General features: G+C 36.8%; 3 protein-coding genes across 9 annotated transcripts in view; 2 read left to right on the forward strand and 1 right to left on the reverse strand.

Moving 5' to 3' along the window:
- Positions 1–2: 2 nt before the first annotated feature.
- On the reverse strand, positions 3–5839 carry LOC130420553 (uncharacterized). Of its 5 annotated transcripts, XM_056747892.1 has the most exons (13): positions 4159–4418; positions 3961–4003; positions 3668–3809; positions 3314–3446; positions 3150–3225; positions 2949–3020; positions 2847–2873; positions 2053–2171; positions 1817–1932; positions 1680–1740; positions 1541–1592; positions 635–968; positions 3–312 (listed from the first exon to the last, which is right to left on the reverse strand). In XM_056747892.1, the coding sequence occupies exons 1-13, from the start codon at positions 4179–4181 to the stop codon at positions 254–256; spliced, it is 1257 nt and encodes a 418-aa protein (XP_056603870.1). In that variant the 5' UTR covers positions 4182–4418; the 3' UTR covers positions 3–253. The 5 variants fall into 5 exon arrangements, with proteins under 5 accessions (XP_056603870.1, XP_056603869.1, XP_056603868.1 ...); XM_056747891.1 differs by lacking the exon at positions 4159–4418 and adding an exon at positions 5737–5839 and having other exon boundaries at positions 8–312; positions 2847–3020; XM_056747890.1 differs by having other exon boundaries at positions 8–312; positions 1835–1932; positions 2847–3020; positions 4159–4412.
- On the forward strand, positions 4915–15652 carry LOC130420551 (ATP-binding cassette sub-family D member 2). Its single transcript, XM_056747887.1, has 10 exons — positions 4915–6043; positions 6582–6762; positions 7067–7188; positions 9071–9236; positions 9645–9739; positions 11623–11768; positions 12549–12694; positions 13688–13772; positions 13867–13992; positions 14368–15652. Exons 1-10 carry the CDS (start codon positions 5096–5098, stop codon positions 14582–14584), a joined length of 2232 nt encoding a protein of 743 aa, XP_056603865.1. The 5' UTR covers positions 4915–5095; the 3' UTR covers positions 14585–15652.
- Positions 15653–16354: 702 nt separating this feature from the next.
- LOC130420571 (kinesin-like protein KIF21A) overlaps positions 16355–21545 on the forward strand; it is a 45963-nt gene continuing 40772 nt past the window's right edge. For all 3 annotated transcript variants that reach the window (XM_056747933.1, XM_056747934.1, XM_056747935.1), the window contains exon 1: positions 16355–16639. In XM_056747933.1, coding sequence (XP_056603911.1) covers positions 16596–16639 — 44 coding nt within the window. In that variant the 5' untranslated portion in view covers positions 16355–16595. The remainder of the gene's footprint in view (positions 16640–21545) is intronic.

Below are 21545 nucleotides of genomic sequence, written 5' to 3' on the forward strand. Positions count from 1 at the left end.
CTTTTAATCAACAGGCATTGAACGAAATGAACACAAAGTAGAAACAATAATCAGCTTTTAGTTCTCGTAGTCTAAATTCATTGTCCTCCTTCTTATCTAAGTGTTAAATCCTTTTTTCATTTTGCATGTCAGCGAAATGTCAACAATTTCTTTCCTAGTTTCCTATGAGAAACAATTCACACCATTCTCTGCTGTGAAGTTCTTCTTAACGGCTGACGTCCTTGACAGGGTTTCGCATCACACTTTCCAACTGTTAGTCCTTACACCTCTCTATATTTACTCTGCATTCCATCAGCTGTCCCACTTTCAATTCTAGAGTAAACAAAGGGTGTAAAAATGTTTCTGATCTTACACCAACGTATTTCAATTTTAGAACCATATTACAAAAGCAATTCACAAAAAATCTTTCTGTATTTCCTGCCCCTCGTGTTAATATATAATAAAATACAATTATATCAGTTTTAGAAATAGACTGCAATTAATTAAAAGCTTATTTTCCATGTGACGTAGCAATTATTTTCCTTGATTCTATGAGGGTGAAAAAAGTTATGACAGAATTTTCATAATTTTCAGAAACCAAATCTAGAAGATGTGTTTAGTAGGTTTCACATTAGATTAGATACTATATTTATACCTAAGCCTTTGCGTAAGGGACGTTTTAGTATTGGAGTTTTTTTCATGCTGGCCTGTCGGTGAGATTTGCGGGAAGATAACCCTTTTGGTAGTTTTGGTTGTGTCTGGGCCTGCACTTTTGTTGCTGATGCACCTGCCGACACTTCATTAAAATGAACAGACTGCCGCCTAGTGGTGTGGACGCTGGTTGAGTTGATGGAGTTTGCATGAATAAGTGAGCACTGCACTGAGACATCACAGCAGGAATTGTGGGGAAAATCTGCCGTTTGAGTCCCTGCATCCTGCATTATTGTGGCATTTTTCTCAGCATTCACATCATGTGCTTGTTTTTTAATCTGCAGATGAGAAAGAAGAAATGTATCTCTCTTGTATTTCACTATATTATGAAGAACTTTCAAAACAACGGCGTTACCCATTTACTTCTGTTGTATGTGCACAAAACCTTTGCAGCTACTGATATTCTTTAAAATATCTTCTTTTGTGATCTACAGCAGAAAGAAGTCACTTACAAGTTTAAATTACAAAGTTCATTTTTGGGTGAACTATTCGTTTTAGATATCTCAGTGTTTCTTTTGTCCAAAAGGAGGCAGTATATACCAATGCAGGAATGCATTGACGCCTCATGAGATGAAGAAAAGGGTGGGACATATAAATCACACAGAAAATCAGTACAAAAGCTTTGTCACTCCAGCTGTACCCTAACAGTGTACAGAACCGTACCTTTAAACATTTTTGGATACATTTTGGTACCTTTTTGTACACTTTTTTTAGGGTACCGCTGGATAGTATTTCATTTAAACCAAAAGATTTGTCCTGAGCACAATTACTTTAAGTTCCCACAGAGAAGCAAACAAAACATCAATGTATCAACAAGTTATTTTGGATTCATTCTTAATGTTCTTTATACCTGGGTTAGGAAGTCTCCATTTCGGTCCATGTTTTGTGATCCATCACTGTTTCTTGAAGGAAAACGATAAGACAATCACTATATGACACAAATAATGTTTTTTAAAGAACATCTACTTATAACAAATCAAAGCACTAACTTTATTCTCATGGAGGAAGAAAGTGATGTTTCCAAAAAGATGTTCTCAGTGTGAGGACTTTCTATAAGCAATAAAAGAGGAAAACTTAGTAAGGTTCATTAACTGAATGGATTGTTTGTGATGAGCCTTATCATGACCTTTATGATCTCTATTACTGAAATCGATAAACAGCGGCTCTTCCTGTTGTTCACTGCTCTTTAAAGGGCTGGTTGGATACAAAACCGAGTTTGCTGACTCATCTGCTGTACCTGTGCTGTGACAGATGATAATTATAATGTTATACATGGGTCAGAACAGATTTATCACGTGCCTATAGCGTGCCTAATATATTTTATTGCTGGACATTGGAATATGATAATAACAGTTCACCCACTTTGGTAATGTGATTCCAAACTGAGTTTCAGCAACTGGGCTGTTCTGCATGACATGTGCTTCCTTTGCTACATCTGTGCATGGATTAGCTGGTTTTATTCGCTGAGAGAATGGCACAAACTGAAAAAACACAACATTTCCAATCAGTGGTTTTAATAAAGGACAAAAAAAATTTATTTGAGAAATCTTATGTATATTATAACCTTGGAATAAACTAATATGTAAAAACAACAGATATACCCACATCATGTGATGAAATTTTCTTACATTAGTTGTTTAGGTCTTCATACTACTTCAAATTTCATACTCATTATCATCGAGGCATAAAAGTTAAATAAAAAACTTGGCCCTCACATTCTTATAACTAGTTTCATCTGCACAATTCATCAGTGCACAATATTCTCAAGATTTTTTTTGTTTATGTTTTAACTTTCTCCCCACTGAAATCACTTTTTTCTGCTGCCATGATCATGTGCACATGCATGATTTACATAAGAAAATTTAAGGGGGCATCCCAATGCACAACTTGCTGCCATAATGCTAGGGTCTAGAGGCTGATGCTTTCTGACCTGAACTGATGAAAATCTCTGTGAAATTGTTCCCTAAATATGTTTTTTTTTTCATTATAAATCTAAAGGATTCTAGTTTCAGGTATGATCATGTGGCGCGTGTCTCCTTAACAAGCTTTATGATCCATTTCTCTTACACAAATGGTGCAAAGGTGCCAATATTGTGTTTACTTAAAAAATATGTCATAAGTTAAATGTATTGTGAAAGCTGAGTTACACAGTGTACCTTCATACTGTCAGGGTCAGGGTTTTCCTGAGATGGCAAAGACGGAGACACATGTGATGCAGGTTTGGACTGAATACTGAATGGATCTGGCAGGGAGCTTACAGTGTTCAGGATGTGAGGTTGTTTTTCTGAGCCGCTAACGTCAGAGAGGTTCGATTCAAGCAAGGGTGAAAGCTAAGACAAAAAAGAGCAGAATAAAATGCTGTTTGATTAAAGCATTGAAAAAGATGTGATATAAATGTCCGTCATTTGTCAAGTAAATACAGGTAATTTGTAGTATTGGCCATTTTTAGTTAAACTTACCGGCTTAAATTTAAATTCATTAGAAATCTGATGTTTTCCGACTTTGAAACCAGGTGTATCAACATCTGAATTGGCGCTGTCAAAACCAAGACCCATGATTTATGGTTCATAATGAATTTATTAGGAAGCATATGCCATACAGGTAGATGAAATAACATGCTTACGTAACCATGTACTGTGGCTGACTGGTAACCAGGTTCAGTTTTGAAGGAGAACATGGGCTCATTGGTAACTCTAAGGGCTCATTTAAAGTTTTCTTGGTCTCTTTTTTATTAAACAAATTCATTTTAGGTTTGCCTGAAAGTCAAAGTATAACACATGACCTTAATTTTTATTTAACGTTATTTTAAGGTTATTAAAAGATGAAATCATGCAGATAGAAAACCAATGTTCATACTGCTCTTTTAATTTAACATGCACATAAATTAGTTACAGAATTTAATCCAGAAATCCAAAATGTCTACATTCTGATGGAATCAGGTTTCAACCTGCTTGTAAATTTAGAAATGTTTATGTACCAGAGTGCATTTTCTTTGATGCTATCTGATTGACAATGAATAAGGTCAGCAGGTCCATATTTCCAGTACTGTTTCCATTTGGTGATGCCTGTGGGTCAACATTTTTGCATTTTGCCTTCATCCTTTGTTTTTGAAAAAACACCTAGAAGTTAAAAAGAGAAATCACACATACATGCTCTCTGACAGAATAACATACACGTACACGTAAACATAACCGTCACTCCAATCCAGTTTCATGCAACCAATACAGTTAAGCTCATATTTGCACAATTTTGAGAGAATGAATACACTACCCTTTGTTTCATGGTGTCTTCTTTGTTCTTCATAAACCTGCTCCTGAAATGGGTTAGTTAAGACACATTTATACTTAGGCCTAACTCCGGCTACTTCATTTAAACGATTTAAATGTTTTACGTATCAACTTCTTTGGTTTAATTTGTATAATAAAGTCTGTAAACAATGAGTTTTAAGTTTTCTTGTTAGTTACTTACCGCGCTCCTCCGACCCAGTTCATATTTTACAGCAACGTTAAATTGAATAGACTGAGGCGATGTAAATAAATTTCTCTAACGTTATACAGATACTAAATGACTGCGATTTTTGTTTTCGTAAGGAATACACCAGAAATCAACGGGATATAGGAATATTAACCTCAAGTAATTGCAACATTTTAATACCCTTTAATACACGTAACGTCAGGCTACTAAAAGCAGCTAGGCTAATACATTCGGCTAAAGTCTGCGCGAGGAAGAAATCGAACTTTTGAAGGAAGCTTGTTGTAACGTCACAACCAATTTTAAAATGTATAAACTTGTAAATTAAAAAAGAAGAATACGATGCCCATAAGGAAAGCTTCAGCACATTTTTGTCGTGGCCAAAAATAGCCAATGGTTTTATTTAAAATATATGTATCGATTCATTTTGTAATTGTGATCTGATCTGACCCTTAAATTCACATTTTTTTAGGTTACCCGACTTAACAGTAAAAAATGATTAATAGTTTAAAAAATGTTTTGTATATTTGGATAAATGATCGGCTAAATGAATGTGTGATGTAAACACAATAACTTCATAACATTTGACAGTTAGATGTGTGATAGATAGATAGATAGATAGATAGATAGATAGATAGATAGATAGATAGATAGATAGATAGATAGATAGATAGATAGATGGATAGATGGATCCGTTATAAGCAAGTTAAGTCCAGGAGCCAATCAGCAGAGCATACGATGGGGGCGTGGTGGCCTTTGAGGAAACCCGGACGGTCACGGAAACGTTGCTAGCGAGCGGTGCTGTTTCAATATCACAATACCATGAAGTTATCTGTTTATATCACCTTTTTGATGCATTGAATAACCTTATGGAACTAGTTCGGAATAGACTAAAGATTCGAAAACATTTATTTTTCTAACACCAGGACAAAAAATGAGCAACATCCTCCATGCGACATCTAAAGTAAGATGGAATCAGAGCACTGCGGCGAAACGAGCGGTGTTTCTAGCGGCCGCTGCATACGGGGCGAAAACGCTTTACCCCATCATCTGCAGACAGATAAATCATCGCAAAACCCAAAAGAACAACCCACCTGCAGCTCGGCAAGAAAATGGATTGATATCATTAACACATAAATCCGAACCGGAGAAGATTTCGGGTCTTAATAAATCGCCCGGCGTCAATGCGGAATTCTTCAAGCAGGTTCTTGAGCTGGTTAAAATCGTTTTTCCGAGGTTCTTAACTAAGGAACTGTTTTTGCTTAGTTTGCATTCAGTGGCTCTGGTTTCAAGGACCTTTCTGTCTATTTACGTGGCTGGTTTGGATGGTAAAATAGTGAAAACGATCGTAGAGAAGCAACCGCGGAGCTTCGTGATCAAACTGATGAAATGGCTTCTGATCGCCATCCCGGCTACATTTGTGAACAGCGCAATCCGTTATCTGGAGTGCAAGCTCGCACTGGCTTTCCGCACGCGTCTTGTCAATCACGCATACAAAACATATTTTACCGACCAGACCTATTATAAGGTCAGTAATATGGACGGGAGACTGGCGAACCCCGACCAGTCACTCACCGAAGATGTGATGATGTTCTCACAGTCCATTGCGCATCTGTACTCAAACCTCACTAAACCGATCTTAGATGTGATTCTCACTTCATATACATTAATACAGACTGCGAGATCTCGCGGGGCGAACGCGACCGGACCGACCCTCCTGGCCGGTCTTGTCGTGTTCGCAACGGCGAAGGTTCTGCGTGCCTGCTCGCCGAAGTTCGGCAAGCTGGTGGCGGAGGAGGCTCACAGGAAGGGATACTTGCGATATGTGCACTCCAGGATCATAGCCAATGCAGAAGAGATAGCCTTTTATAGGGGACATAAGGTGAGTATTTAATGCGCATGTGTATTTATAAACATAAATGAAGACCGTAACCATGTTGTTTCTAGAGCTCAGTTGGTGGGGCATTACGTTAGTAGGGAACGGTATAAGTATTTAAAAATGTATAGATATAATGATAATACATTAAAAATCATATCAAAAGAATTATAACAAATGCAGAGGTTATCCTTCTACAGATGATATTGATATAATTATGGGGGTGGATATGAGGCAGTCTACGTTGTTAATAGATTTATATAGAAAACATAATGCAAATGGGATTTGTAAATACTTTAAATATGACACGATGGGGCAAAAGTTACAGACCATAATATACCGGAAATATATGCGTACAGTAGAAAATAGCTGACTAGAGAAAAATGAGGTGTGAAAGATTTCATTTCAAATTCAGTTTAATCGGTCCAGGTTCCTGCCGATAACTAGACACTTGCTATTTGAAAGTCATTAAAGAGACTTTCAAACAGCAAATGCCTTACCAGCCTCCTTTGGCTGTTGTCATACATAATTTTGCCCATGGCAGGTGGAGATGAGGCAGCTACAGAAATGTTATAGCGCCCTGGCAGAGCAGATGAATCTCATCCTTTCCAAACGTCTGTGGTACATCATGATCGAACAATTCCTAATGAAGTACGTCTGGAGTGGAAGTGGTCTGGTTATGGTCGCTGTGCCCATTATCACCGCCACTGGCTTTGCTGACAACGGTATGTTAATTCTGTCTCCCATCTCATATGTCCATTTTAATGTTTTGGTGATGTCATTTTTTTGTCTGAATGTTTGTTGTTTGAGGTGTCAGACTTAATTTCAGAGTTTTATATGCAAAATGTCATTGCTTTTAAATGATAAACACAACTCTCCACTCTACAGCTGCCAGGTCTCTGATAAACGGCAGTCTTTTATTGATTGCTGGATGGCTATTTTAAATGACACTATGATACTATGAGTAACCTAAACATTTTAACAGCATTTGCTTACAACATGTTTTTTCACATCCATTTGCTTTTCAAGAGCTGGCCGATGGTCAGACACAAGTGTTGGTGAGCGAGAGAACAGAGGCCTTCACAACTGCACGCAATCTGCTGGCTTCAGGAGCCGATGCCATTGAAAGGATTATGTGTTCTTATAAAGAGGTAAAATGCACTTTCCCTTTTTGGGGGGTGAAATCCATGATCATCATTTATTATTGTCAGATTCGGATAAATCTTCATTATGATTGTTCTTGATATGATCACTGAAAATAAGAATATGAAGAAATAAGTATAACATCATCATATAAGTGTAACATTATGTGTAAAGCAAAGACCCAAAGATCTATGAAACTAGATGGATAAGGCTGTAGTGCTTTCTTGTACTTGTTAAAGAGCTGAATTGCGGCCGCATGCGTCAGATCACCCTGGGAACTAAAATCATGAAGATGTGGTGTCGCAGATCATAGAAAGCTAGGAATCTTTGCATTGGCTAGTGTTCAGTGTTGGTATCAGACTCACTCTCTTTTGACCAAGCCTGTTGGGCAACTTAATCCACCATCTTTGAACAGAGAAACAGTCAGAAGCATGCAACGTACAGCATGTAGTTTGAAAATATGTTACCTCAATCCGATGCTTTAAATTAAATTGTGTTGTGCTTATCATACAGGATGATGTTGAGGAAATACTGGACATGGGCTGAACTACTTTTTTACATGCTCAAAGTTTGCTTGCGCATTTATAGATGGTTGCTTTATGGTTTCTAGGTGGTTGCTAGGTTGCTCTGCATGGAAGAAAGGGGGTTAAATGGTTCAACATAGGTCACACCAAGTCTCTGGGATATTCTTGTTCCTCCTTCAATATACGTCTATAGGGATTTTTTTGTCCGTTTTATCGGCTGAAGTACAGTATGGCAGACCTCTCCTCTGCAAGTCAGTTTCAAATGCAATTCACGACAAATTATTTGCCAAAATGTGTTACTTAAGATTAAACCCTTATGGTTGAACTGTTCAGCTTGAGTAGGAAAAAAAGTAGAGAAGACTGCGGACTGTTGCATCATTGGTTAGTTGCAACATGGCTTATTCCTCGGGTCAGGAATAAGCTAGAGTGATGATGCTCATACTCCATATGCTCAGTTTGCCCCTTCAACCGCTTGGAAAAAAATCTGACATTTGTTACCATTCCTTCTTGCCAAACTAGATACTGTCAGACTAGACCACAACATAACATTAATTAAAAACATTTTATTTATTTAAAGACCCTGTTTGTTCACAAATAAAATAAAGAAATTGCAAAATTATGTTATAGAATATTTTTATTAGATTTTAATGAATGTTGCAACTGTCCCTGTTATGTGGTCAATTGCATTATTTGACTTTGTCTGTTCAAGTATCAATTGTGTGTATATTATCATACATACGCATGTTACAGCAGTGTAGGTTGGCAGCTGACAGATGTGTGTTTAACATATACAAATGTTGGCTTTCTACTAAAAACACTCTCTGAGAAACTGAAGGTTTCACAAAATGTTGCAGCCGTACCCAGTCTCCCCTTATAGTTATCCTTGACTTGGTAAACATCACTGCACATTAGAAAAACTAACAAAATTCTGATCTCAAAGTCCCGATCCATTAAAAGATCACTTAACAGGTCATTCTGTAACAGTATGAATCTTTTTTGTGTTGACACCACTCAGTTCCCTAAGGAAAGCGTCATGTCTCTTGCTGAGCCCCTTGGGATGTGGTGTGTCTGCTCAAACAAAGAAAAATTCTTGCTAAACACATGCTATGAATCAGATTTGGAATTCTGACACATGCAGGAGAATGGATTGATCTGTTAATGTCAAACATTGGGCTTAGCATAGGCTGAATAGCATTATTGATGCAGGCTTCTAGTTTCAAGATGCAGAATTCTTAGGTCACATGTTTTCATAAGTACTCCAAATGCCTGGCCAATGACCTTGAATCTAAAAGCAAGCTATGTTATCTGATCCTAGACCTTGTTGTTGGGTCATACCAACCTTTAATGTTTTCTTTGTGTACTATAGGTCACAGAGTTGGCTGGTTACACAGCACGGGTACACAACCTGTTCCTGGTGTTCGATGAAGTCCAGAGGGGAATATACAAACGTTCATCTGCTGCCACCACTGCAGGGGAGATCATAAGCGGGAACCAACCTGATATTCACATTGATGATCCTTTGGAGATCAAAGGTATTGGAAATATAGAGGAGCTCTGCAGCTTTGCAAAGAACAAAAAAGTACCATATCAGTAATCTGTATACTTGTAATATATTACAAAATGTGTTACAGCAGGTGTGAGATCAATGACCATCAGTCCCACGAAATGTGACAACCAATGCTGACAGAAAGATAGACCAAAGCATTTTTAAGAACCACAGATTAGACCATTTTCAGTAAATACTACGAAAGTTGAGCACATAATAGAGTTCACAAAGTTCAAAAGAGTTCAAAGCTCATTAGAAAATGCATGCAGCCTTTTATTATTGGACAATGACCTATTTGCCACAATAAGTGAATTTTGAATTCATCTGTTTCAAAAAATTATTCTATATTCCAGAATTCTGCCTGATAAACATATTGTTTCTGTGCACTCTATAGGCAAAGTAATAGATGTGGATAAAGGTATTGTTTGTGAAAATGTGCCTATAATCACTCCGAATGGGGATGTGGTTGTATCCAGTCTAAACTTCAAGGTGAGTAAAACAACAATTATAACAAACTTTTAAATGTACACATATACATACAGTATACACTAAAACAAGTTTAGTTTAGTAAGTTTTCATTCAGTTTCATTGCAGTATCGATTATAATTCACCAATCCCCACACAGCAATGACATAACCTTGTGCTACCAAGCTGGTATTAGTGGTTTTGCTAAAGCAAGCATCTATAATACTGTTACTCATACTTAAAGTGGATGTGACACATGCAGTTTCTGCCAATGTCATATTAATCTTGATTACCTATAGAGTTGTTTTGCATGCTTCGTAACATCGAAGACTACATTTGTATTAGACAGATACAGCTGTACATTTATTTCTGAAACCAGACAACCTCCTGAAGGAGTGCAGGGGTGTGAAACTAAAGCTTGAGCACACAATACATCATCGCATTATCCCTAACTGATTCGCGATAAGTTTGTGTTCTTTACATTATGCACGTATGCGCCTATTGCCAACAAAACACAGACATTTGATTCTGGTTCACTTACCGCGTGCGGTTCATGTCTGGCATCTTTTAGCGCTGGGACCACTCCATCTAACAGTTTAAAATGATCTCCAAATCCACCATTATATCCACTGTTTATATATCCTTCCTAATGAAATGCAGTGAACAAACAAACACAGCTGAACTTCACAAACGAAGCGCATTGATGGGTGTGCTCTTTCTCTCGCTCTAGCTGGTTGACGTGTGTGCGTGCTATTTCTTCCACTCTTGCTGGTTGTTGCATAGGCGTCCTTTTCCGGGAGAATTGTCAGATAAGGGTCTAAGAAAAGTTGTCACTTAACTCTTTCACCGCCATTGACGAGTTATCTTTCAATTAAAAAAAAACGCTTCCCTGGCAAAGACGAGTTTTTATGGCAATCAGTGTTTGTACTTTTATACATTAGGTGGCGCTATTACACACCATTGGGAAAAAGTATAGAATCCCAGAACCTAGGACGTATATGTTTTAGCGGTTTTTAATGATTGTTCTGAGTGTAATCTGGGCGGAATCTTTGACAAAAAACGTTAATTATTTTAGCTGTTTAATCAAAATGATGCATTTTTGTAGAAACCTACCCTCATATACGGAGTGATAATAAAACGAACAAATGAAAATAGCAGAATACGGTTCCTTTTGTTTAAAAGCTGAGACTATGTTCTTTTATTTGACATATTGTTTGTCCATATATTCTTTACAGAAAATTTACTGTGAGCCATTAAAGTTGGGTGAAAATGTTAAGTAACGCTGGCGTAGGCTGGCAACTTTTCTTTTAAAAGGCTGGCAGCGAATGAGTTAAGGGAATTTCATATTCGAAAAAAACTTCCTGAAACCTATACGAACGCTAGGAGAGTGTATCAAGCACAGAAATACTATGTTAATGTCCAACTCTTTTTTTGACAAGTTGACCATGTCAAGCATGAGAAGCCAGCACTTTTAACATTGTAAAGTTCAAGTTCAAGTCAGCTTTATTGTCAATTCTTTCCATGCACAAGACAAAGAATCGAGAGGACATTTTCTCATTCACCCGTAGTGAAACAGATAAAGTGCACAGGCACAACAGATATGACGGAATGCATGAACTAAGAATCCATGAAACACTGTTGAACCACCCCTTAAAGGTCATGGATGCTTAACAAATGTTTGGTTCATACTGTAACTCATCCTACCCAGGATGTTGTAACTTGTTGTGAACAGGTGAATTCACAAAAACTTGTTGTGAACAGGTGAGCTTTTTCAAGTAATTACATGTGTGGTTTTGAAGTCACATAGATTTTAACAAGAATTAATGTATGCTTTGCATTTACATTAAAATCATAAAATGTCCAAGACTTATTTTATGTGATTGGGTGTGCCTGGGTCTTGATTACAGGTAGAGGAAGGGATGCATTTGCTAATCACAGGGCCAAATGGATGTGGGAAAAGCTCTCTTTTCCGGATCCTCAGCGGCCTTTGGCCCGTGTATGGGGGCCTTCTTCACAAACCTTCACCTGAACACATGTTCTACATCCCACAGAGGTATGTGCAACAGTAATTATTCATAGGAACGCTGACACAAATCGGTTAAGGCGCAAATAAAAATATTACACACAAGCTGTATTCTCATTCACCATCTTGAATGAATATATTCACAGAGGTCATAGCGATATATTTTGGGACTGACTTGTTAGCGATGGATAGATTTTTTGTCGAGACATAGAATCTTAGTTCCTTTGGAAACTGCTTTAGTGAATGAAGAATTTATATCATGATGCCTTAAAATGGTGTCTACTTTGCAGATGTTGCGCCCTCAGTATTTGACCTGTGCAGACCTGTAACCAGAGAAAGAGACAACGTAACTAAAGCTCTATGAACTGCAGAGTGACAGAAACCAGAGTCCTCAGTAGTGAAATATTTACAGTTTCCCGCAGGTGCAAGCGCAGCCAGAGCTCAGGAAGGCGGTTAATATTTTATACTCAGGCTAATGGGAGAAAAAAAAAAGAGGCACCAGATCAGCTATGATCTTTGTAGCTGTTCCCTGTTGGTTGAATCATCACTGGGATTTTGTGCAAACTAAATGGTTTGTTTTTGTTCACTTCTGACAAGGCAGCAAAACTGTGAAGTGATAAATTTAGAGAAACATTTTCTTTCTGAATTCTATTGTCTTCTAGGTCACAATTCATTTTCAATGAGTTAAGTGCAGACTAGATGCTCTGTCATGTAACAGAGAAACTTAAGCAAAACAACTTTTTCACCACAGTCTGACCTTGTAAATATAGCTCATGCATCATTTTTGCTACGTGTAATTCATATTCCCAGGCCATATATGTCCATCGGAACGTTACGGGACCAGGTCATCTACCCTGACTCTCTGGACGACATGCATGAAAAGGGTTACAGAGACAAAGACCTGGAAGTTATTTTGGACATTGTCAATCTAAACCAGATTGTTACTCGGGAGGGAGGTATGAAAGGAATTATTCTTTCCAGCCAAATAATAACGTTTCCACATTGTCACATCTATTCTTGTTTCACATAGTGAATACAATCAAATATTTCCATAAATGTCTCAGAATAACAAAATCTGAGGTGCAAAGACAGGATCCATACTCAGTGAAAATGTTTCCAAATCCAAAACAATAGCTCCTCATCATGATTTTGAACAACACGTACACACGTCCACACGTGAAGAAAACCACCAGCTAGAGACAGCAATAAACACAACGGTAAATACTTTATACACATGATAATGATTAGGGGGAACAAAAAACAGCTGGACACAATTAGGGCAGGGCAACATGAAAGGACTACAAAGGCGATCAACATGACTACAAAAGGAAGTGACAACATAACACTACAACCTTCAAAATAAAAGACAAGAAGAAAAACTTTTAACTATCATAAAGCAGTAAACACTTTACTTGCAGAGTGCTTTCTATTTAAAAGTAACATGGTGCTAGTAGTAGACAGTTAGAAAAAAAAACGTTAAAGAGTAATGCCTGTCTACCTTTTATATTGATCATGGCAGCAATATTTGAATTATGGAGAACGGTATTATAACTTGACACACATCCAGATCTGTAATGGAGTCAAGTTTACTTTTTAATTTTAAGAGCCTAGATCACAATAGTGGAGTGATGCTGTACAGTCCCTGGTGCATTCACAATCTACAACAGCAATCAGAACCAGTCTGCATAATGGGTCATTGTTCAGGGCAAATTTGCTGGAAAATTTGTGCACCAAATTTGCATAATTCATGTAGTTTATTAAACACTCAATTTCCACTTAAACAACATCAACATAACATTTTCTGAGCTACTATATCTGAATATTGTAACTCAATTCTCCGAAACAAAGTTGATTCTTACATACAGCAAGTATAAACGCCTTTTAAATCTTCAGGACAATGAACTGGAAGCCTCCAAGCAATAACATTTTCTTCTGGTGTACATTTTCAGGCTGGTATGCTGAGCTAGACTGGAAAGATGTACTTTCTGGAGGAGAGAAGCAGCGTATGGGCATGGCACGCATGTTTTACCACAAGTAAGACATCTTAATTTATACTGCATTTGTTTGTCCGTATTTACTGGTACATTATGTTGAAAGCTTATAGAATGTAATTTAAACCTCTCCTCAGGCCCAAGTATGCACTGCTAGATGAGTGCACCAGTGCTGTCAGCATTGATGTAGAGGGTAAAATATTTCAAGCTGCAAAGGATGCTGGGATCTCTCTGCTGTCCATTACTCATAGACCCTCCCTATGGTGAGAAACATAACACTTTTTCAACAAACAAAAAAATTTGAGGGACCCTGCTTGTAGGGAATGTCTTTGAAAGAATATTCACAAATATATTATAAACGTTCCAATGGCCCTTCAAAAAAAAATATGTATGTTTGCAATATATAACAAAATATATATTGCAAAAGAACACAAAATAGACAAATTATGAAAGGTTTAAGATCAATATACTGTTAAAAAGAAGAAAAAACACATCGCAACACTTTGTAAACAATTGCATTTGTAATTATGTTATGCTGTTGGGACACCTTTGTGAACATAAGGGGAACCAACTGTATAAATACACTAAACTCAAAAATGGAACAATTGGCTAAAGGTAATTTCTGCCCTTGTCCACAGGAAGTATCACACGCACCTGCTTCAGTTTGATGGAGAGGGTGGCTGGAGATTCGAGGAGCTGGATACAGCCAAGCGGCTCACTCTGACAGAGGAGAAACAGCGCTTAGAGTCTCAGCTCGCCGGCATCCCAAAGATGCAGCTCAGACTAAATGAACTGTGTAAGATCTTGGGTGAGGATTCGGTCCTAAAGACAACAGAACAAAAGGATGGGGAGTGAGAAATGTTCTTGATTTTCAGGAATGCACAAGTTTCTATACTTAGGTTTAAACATTGATTTTAACATTTGGGATGTATACATTTTCCTCTATAATGAACTTTAATTGTAAAAACTTCTAAAATCGAACTTAATTTTGCTCTTGTTGTTTTACTTATTTTGTTTTGCTTAGTTTTAGCACTTTATCCAAGCTTATTTTAACCAGGAATTCAACTGTAAAAATAGTTTTCATGTTTATGTTGACAAAGAGAAAGACTCAAATGATGCATTTTTCTTGCTTCGGTTAGGTACTTTCAAGTATTACAACTCTAAAGTTATTTTGCTGTGTTTCCTCATATTGTTTATTGTAATTATGTCTAGTTTTTTATAAATACCCTGAACAACTTACCTAGGGTAAAACCAATATGACAATATTTTTATACACATACAATCCACAGAACAATCGTTTACACAATCGGCTACCAAATGAGACAAAGGTCATTGTTTCTTCTTTTCTGAACAAAAACTGAATGTTCTATATTTGTTTCTTTGTTCTTTTGTCTCATGTCAGGTTGTATAATTTGGTTGTTTGGCAATGAATTTGCACATATTTGTCTTTTTCAGACTGATATACTGTGAAATTTGTCTAACATAGCTGTGATATGGTTGCGTTCAGTTCATCGTATTTTTAGCTTCTTAATTTGAATGCTTAGGTCAAACATTTGTAGTGTTTATTTTTTACCAGCAAAGATTAAAAATCGTACTTGTGTTCGGCAAGCTGTGATGACCAGCAAAACACTGCATCTTTTCTTTACGGGCAGATAAAATAATAACTACAATATGCAGGATAGCACCAACATCACTAAATACCTTCAGACTACATACATTTTAGCCAATTGTTATGGTGATCATACCAGAAACAATTTGTTATAATCAACTATTACCTTTAAAAATTATAATACATGGAAGATGTTGATCTCTGGGTATAAGATCTTTCATTTGGGAGTATGTTTTAGTTAAGATAAACCCAAGGAGTAATTGTACTACCTAATGTACAAAATGCAACATTAAATAAACAGTGAAAAAAATCTATTAACTTTTACTTTTTTGATTAACTCAATGCCTGTCAGGAAATGTTTTGTACTTTTAATTATATATGGATGAAACTTGACTATCACATATGTAAACAATCAATAACATGTAATAAAAATAACATAACCAAAAAAATAAAGTTTGTTTGTCTGTCTGTCTGCTTACAAGAAATATATACAAACGGTCAAAGGTCTGAATTGGACACACGAGTCACATTATTTAGTATGCAGTTACAGCACGTTGTCCAGGTGGAGGTGCTCTACCTTATATTACAAGTTTTTATCTTTTCTGTATGTAAACCGAAGCAATGCTGTTTTGCTTTGAGCTGTGGTGCTCATTAAGCATGTAGGTAGGAAAAATAACGAATAAAACAAATGTTAAAATTATTAATAGGTCTACATAGGAATACGTAATGCCCTACGTATGTATATACATATATATGAGTATGTATGTATATTATTATTTTATATAATAAGCATTTATCTGTTTTTTACAATTATTTAATGTAATATTAACGTTAATTTTATTAACGTTTTATTGAGATGTATTCGCTCATAATCACAGAACACCTAGTAACATTATAAAAAAAATTATAAGGAAAAATCAGACGATCATAGATTGGGTTGTCTTTGTTGTGTTGCAGGGAGGAGGCGTGGCCTAACGTGCATTTCGATGACGTACCGCTCCGGGGGAGAGTCTCTCTTCAGGTCACACAACGCGTGTGTGCAAGAGCAGTCAGTCATCGAACAGTACCTGCACCGATCACGAGATGTTTTGTTTTGTCTTTTATCAATTCATTTGCAAGAGAGCAGCTGTCTGGATTACTCGCGCTTCATAATGGCTGAATAGACGCTCGGAGAGACGCCGTGTGTGTATCCGCTGCTTAAGCCGATCAAGAAAAGGAAAATCATCTATATTTATCCCGTGTCTCCTGAACGGGATCATGTCTGCGGGACAGGACGAGAGCTCAGTGCGCGTGGCTGTCAGGTATATCATCTAAATTTATTATATTCATTCTACGGATTTATTATACTCTACAGGAGTGCCGACAGAGCTGACGATGCTCCATATGGGCCCGCCTCTAATGTACCTGCTACCATTTCATCATAGGGCCCAATGACAACATCACCACAGGGTTTTTATGTTCGGCACAAGCTCATTGTGTTTACATACTGTAATGTACTGTAAGCGGTTTAGACATTTTGGTTATATAAGGTTTTTTGCGTGCAAACGACTTTTACCTGACTTTTAAGGTTGTCGCTCTAGGCCTTATGTGATTATATAAACATTGCCCTTATATTCTATACGGCAGAAAATGTTAGTGAAGCATAGAAGTGAAGTTATGGTAAAAACAGATGTCATGTGTACTGCATGTAGGCTATGGTCTTTAATTTTACCATATGTTAATTTCTAAGTCTATTAGATAGATGAAGCCATATTATATTGTGTATATAGTATATCAGTATAGTATATATTATATAATCGTGTTATAATTTTAAACTCTTATTGCCATTTCAACTCTAGATACCTTTTAATTCAATTCAATTTAAACAAATCTTTGATGTCATTAATATGTCTTGCTTGATCCTCAGTGTATATATCATTCATTTGCATATAGGTTCAGGACTGTCATACAGTTCAGGACTATCATGACGCTATTCAACACGTCCTTTTGTTATCAGACTGAAAGGGTATACAGAATGCTTCTTTTTAAAACAAAGGCTTTCTATCCGCTCAAGTTTCATTGTTCTGATAAGTCTTAGGATCTCTGGTTACTTAAGTTGACAGACTTTGACCTGCAGCTCAGTTTGCTTAAAGTCTGGTCTTAGGCCTAATGTCATTCACTCCGCCTCTTATTCTTCTGTCACATTTCTATGAAGAGATCCTGTTTGTCTATAAAAGCTTGTCAAAGATTGAAAGGAAGGAGTGGGAACTTCGAATGTATCTTAACAGGTGCAGTCCTCTTTGCGAACACCTGAGGCACCGGTATGATCTGGGAATGACTAAAATTAGAACTGTATGTGTAGTGCTTCATATGTTTGTTACAACCAATGTTTATTACAAAGGTATATAAAAAGGGAAATGTAAATCCTACATTGTACAAATTATGTTCACAGGAAATAGGTAAAGTTGGCTGAGTAGGTCTATACGTAATTTTGTATTTTTACTCCGTAGGCATATGGGATAAAAGCATGTACAGATCACATGAGTGTGTGTGCTATTCATTTCCACTGTAAAAACCAGATTTTTTGGGGGGCATTTACTTAGGTACAGTGGTGTTCATAAAAGTACAGTCATACATGCGTAACAGTTGTTCTTTCACTATGAAGCTACTCTGGCTCAAAAATAGCAAATTAGATTTCCAAAAGAACAACTGGAATTTTAAATTTGCGAGCTTTTGGTCACGTGACAACGAACTGCGTCCTTGCGATGCATAATCTCCATTGAAATCAATGGATTTTCAGAGTTCTCTGGCATAGTGCAAACTCCAGCAAAGGTGCACCCTAAGAACTTGCTTGTGTTGACATATCTCAGACATTATCACACACAACAACACCCCCTCTGGGTTTCAAAGCACAGACACCACAAAGTTTGTTTAAGCTTGAATTGTACTTCGAAATCACTTTGCGTAACGTCTTCAAATTCTAAGTATCAGTGGAATTTCTCTTCACAAGGCATGACATCAGTGTTTATTTGTCTGGTTCAGCACCTAGAGACAGTGGGAGTCTTTATTTTCTTATAAAAGGAGTCGATGAAGACTGCCTTTGACAGAAACCTAAACCCACAAATCTGCTACAATAATACATACAGAATGAATCTATCATTTTTCTTTTTGTTAGCGAAAGACACTGCCGTTTAATTATAGATTAACCAGTGACAGTGTTTTTACTGTGGAAATAGATGAGATTTAGGAAACTTCTCCCACATTTTAGTTTATCCAGGCTGAAATGACTTGTTGATACAGTACCAGTCTCTACCTGTTACACTGCTGCCTTTCAAATGCACTCCATTTGACTTGTGTTCGAATCACACTTTAATTCATTCATCTGTTGTGTTCGTAACTCTACTTCAAATAGAATTCTGATGCTTGGATGCGTCTCTTTTTCTGAACGGCATAACAACTCTAATACTGGGGAATTCTATCATGTCATATGTCTGTTCATTAGATGACAGACTTAAACCTGAAACAAGGCTATTAGACAGTTTACAGCATACTTGAATAAACCACTACTAATGGGCCAAACAACAGGGTGCTTTGTCTTGCTATTCTCATATCAGTAGTGGTACTTGCCCATGCAAAAGTCTTTGCAATTGTTGTCAGGGCACTGTTATGATGTTGTCAAGGTCTTTTGAATATTCCTGGAGTAGGATGTTTAGATGGTTTCAAGTGTGTTTCGCGGTGGTTGCTGGCCCACTGCGATGATATGTTGGTCTTAAGTTGTGGCTCAGGTCTAAGGAATTAAGGAATAGGTTTTCCTATATGATTTTACATTCATTCGAATTACTTGTAATTGTAACTAAAAACAGTAAGTAAAAACAAGTATTCATGTTAATATTCATGTTCATGGTACAGAAGGAAAGCACATTTTTGAACCACTTAACCATAACCAATTAACAGTAAAACCAAACTAAAGGTAGTAAAACTAAGGGTATCCCAAAGCAGTTGGAAGGGATTGTTTGTGTACCTTGTGCAGGTCATTGCACTTGAGTTTTGCAATTGACACTCTATCGTGTATGAAAAACAGCCAGGCAGATACCACACTGATGAGCTTTTTTACTGTATATAGTTTATTGAAAGACCTTTAGAAATGTCATGGTTCTTAGCTTATAAAACTTTATCAATGGTACAGTATATTCAGTATCACTTGGATGCTTGAGCAGGCCATTAATAATTGAAGCCCTTGGGCCTCACAACAGGTTGCTTTGTCACATTACTCTCTGAGTCAGTTGAATTGGTCCAGAGTTTATATTGAACATGATACAGCATTATTGTTTGGTTTTGCCATTTGTTTGTTAGTGGTTCACTTTTTTGACCTCTATTCTTCTATTTAAAATGTTTACTCCGAAGGGCAATTGGGCAAACATTTGTTATTGAGTAACTCAATTGAACTGAATACTTGTACCCCTTTCCCCTGGTTAAAATGTCATCATTGTTATTAGAAGAAAAACTCCACTTGATCATAATTTCAATTCATGCTTCTTGATTACAAAGCGTAACATTTTTTTGTTTCGCCCAACCTTTTTATAGTTCTTGTACAATTCTTTGGTGCTAATTATTGTGGTAATATTTATTGTCATGTAACATAAATGTATCTGTTGTATATTATATCAAACTGCATTTTGCGATCAGTATTTGATACAGCGCGAGCAATTTTTACAAGTATTCGCGCATGTACAACCTGCCAATTGACATTTTTTTCTAATTGTTATATCTCATGTGAAAAGACAAGTAGATCACCAACAGTGTAGCAGGAGAGAGTTCCGGAGCTTGGCGGCTTGGTGCCTGATGTTTCTCGGTGTCGTTGCGTCGGTCACAGCTCAGCTCAGCTCAGCTCATCAGTGTCCTTAAGAGGCCTACACAATAAAGTCATCATAAGAATGAATTAAGACAAGCCCTTTCGTTTCGCTTTAACACTATAAACAACCAAATATATACTTTTTCATACAAAAGGACATGCATATATTCTGTAGGTTCAAATGATTAAGAGTACTAATTTGGTCTGGTGTATTCAGAGTTTAAACTCTGTATGCTCTGCCCCTTTTAAAATGATGAGCAGAACCAAGCCCCTGTCACCTGCAGTTAAATGCGTAGTAGTTTTTTAAAACTGTTTTAACACATTTAAACCCTAGATTTTCTGCTTGCGTCCCTAAAAACAGTGCAGGCAACAGTGCTCCTGGTAAAAAAAGGTAGTCGTGAGCCCTGTCATAAAAAACAAAAGAAACAAATGTACACTTCTGAAGTTTGGTAAAATGATAATCACCATTTCGTTTTCTCAAAATTTTAATCACGTTTAATATACACGATTATTTTGCCAGTTCAGAACATTTTTTTGTAATGTTTATTAGGCCTATACTTATACAGCCAATGAATATATTATAATCTGCTGCCGTTGAACTTCTACACCTTATTTCAAAGCACGCAATCAATCATCTGAACACTCTACCACAAAAATGTTGTGACCTTCGGTATGAAACCTTGCTCCATTTTTTATTTTTTGTTTATATATTGTTCATATTGGTCACCCTTCATGTTTGTCTGTAGATTTTGCAAAAAAGTATTAAAATAGTAGAAATGCAGTGAAAAAATGTTGTGTTTTGTATTTCCTGTAAAGTGGCATTTTAAAGGATACAAGTTTTGCGATGATTTTCTGACCAGCATTTCTCAAAGTGTGGGGCGAGCCCCACTGGTGGGGAATAGAAGGGAAATGGGAGGAAATTTTGTCTTTTTTGTGCACATCTCTATTAATTCCTTTATTTATTGACCATACACTCAAAACATTTACACATTTAATGGTAAGTCTAACTTAAAACAATATCGGACTGCAAAGAAAATTGCAATTGAGCCATAGTAGCATATGAGAATGATTTCACATCGGAATGCAAATTGAAGCAGAACAAAAACATTATTGTGGAGAGGTGGTAGTGTGTATAAAAATTTGCAATGGATAAGTTTGTGACATGGAATGAAAAGAAAAGTGGAGATTCAACACCAACAGACAGTTGACCACAATTTACCAGTTTGTTGGGGCGATTGGGGATGGGTGGGGTTCGGAACCCTTCGATCCCTTCAAAGTTGGGAATGGGATAAAAATTTGAGAAAAACTACCTTATCGGGAGTTTTGTGCTTGCTTTTAAAACCTTAAAGGAGGGATGAATTAAAATCAAAATTTTA

This window comes from Triplophysa dalaica, chromosome 5, assembly GCF_015846415.1.
Source record: "Triplophysa dalaica isolate WHDGS20190420 chromosome 5, ASM1584641v1, whole genome shotgun sequence".
NCBI lineage: Eukaryota > Metazoa > Chordata > Actinopteri > Cypriniformes > Nemacheilidae > Triplophysa > Triplophysa dalaica.

Coding starts and splice junctions, on each gene's coding strand:
- LOC130420553 (XM_056747889.1), bottom strand. CDS start 4,181: ATGAACTGGGTCGGAGGAGCGCG. Junction 3,226..3,313: donor CAGCCACAGTACATGGTTAC/GTAAGCATGTTA, acceptor TGGTTTTGACAG/CGCCAATTCAGATGTTGATA. Junction 1,593..1,679: donor TCTTCCTCCATGAGAATAAA/GTTAGTGCTTTG, acceptor TTTTCCTTCAAG/AAACAGTGATGGATCACAAA.
- LOC130420551 (XM_056747887.1), top strand. CDS start 5,096: ATGAGCAACATCCTCCATGCGACATCTAAAGTAAGATGGAATCAGAGC. Junction 9,740..11,622: donor TATCCAGTCTAAACTTCAAG/GTGAGTAAAACA, acceptor TCTTGATTACAG/GTAGAGGAAGGGATGCATTT. Junction 12,695..13,687: donor GATTGTTACTCGGGAGGGAG/GTATGAAAGGAA, acceptor GTACATTTTCAG/GCTGGTATGCTGAGCTAGAC.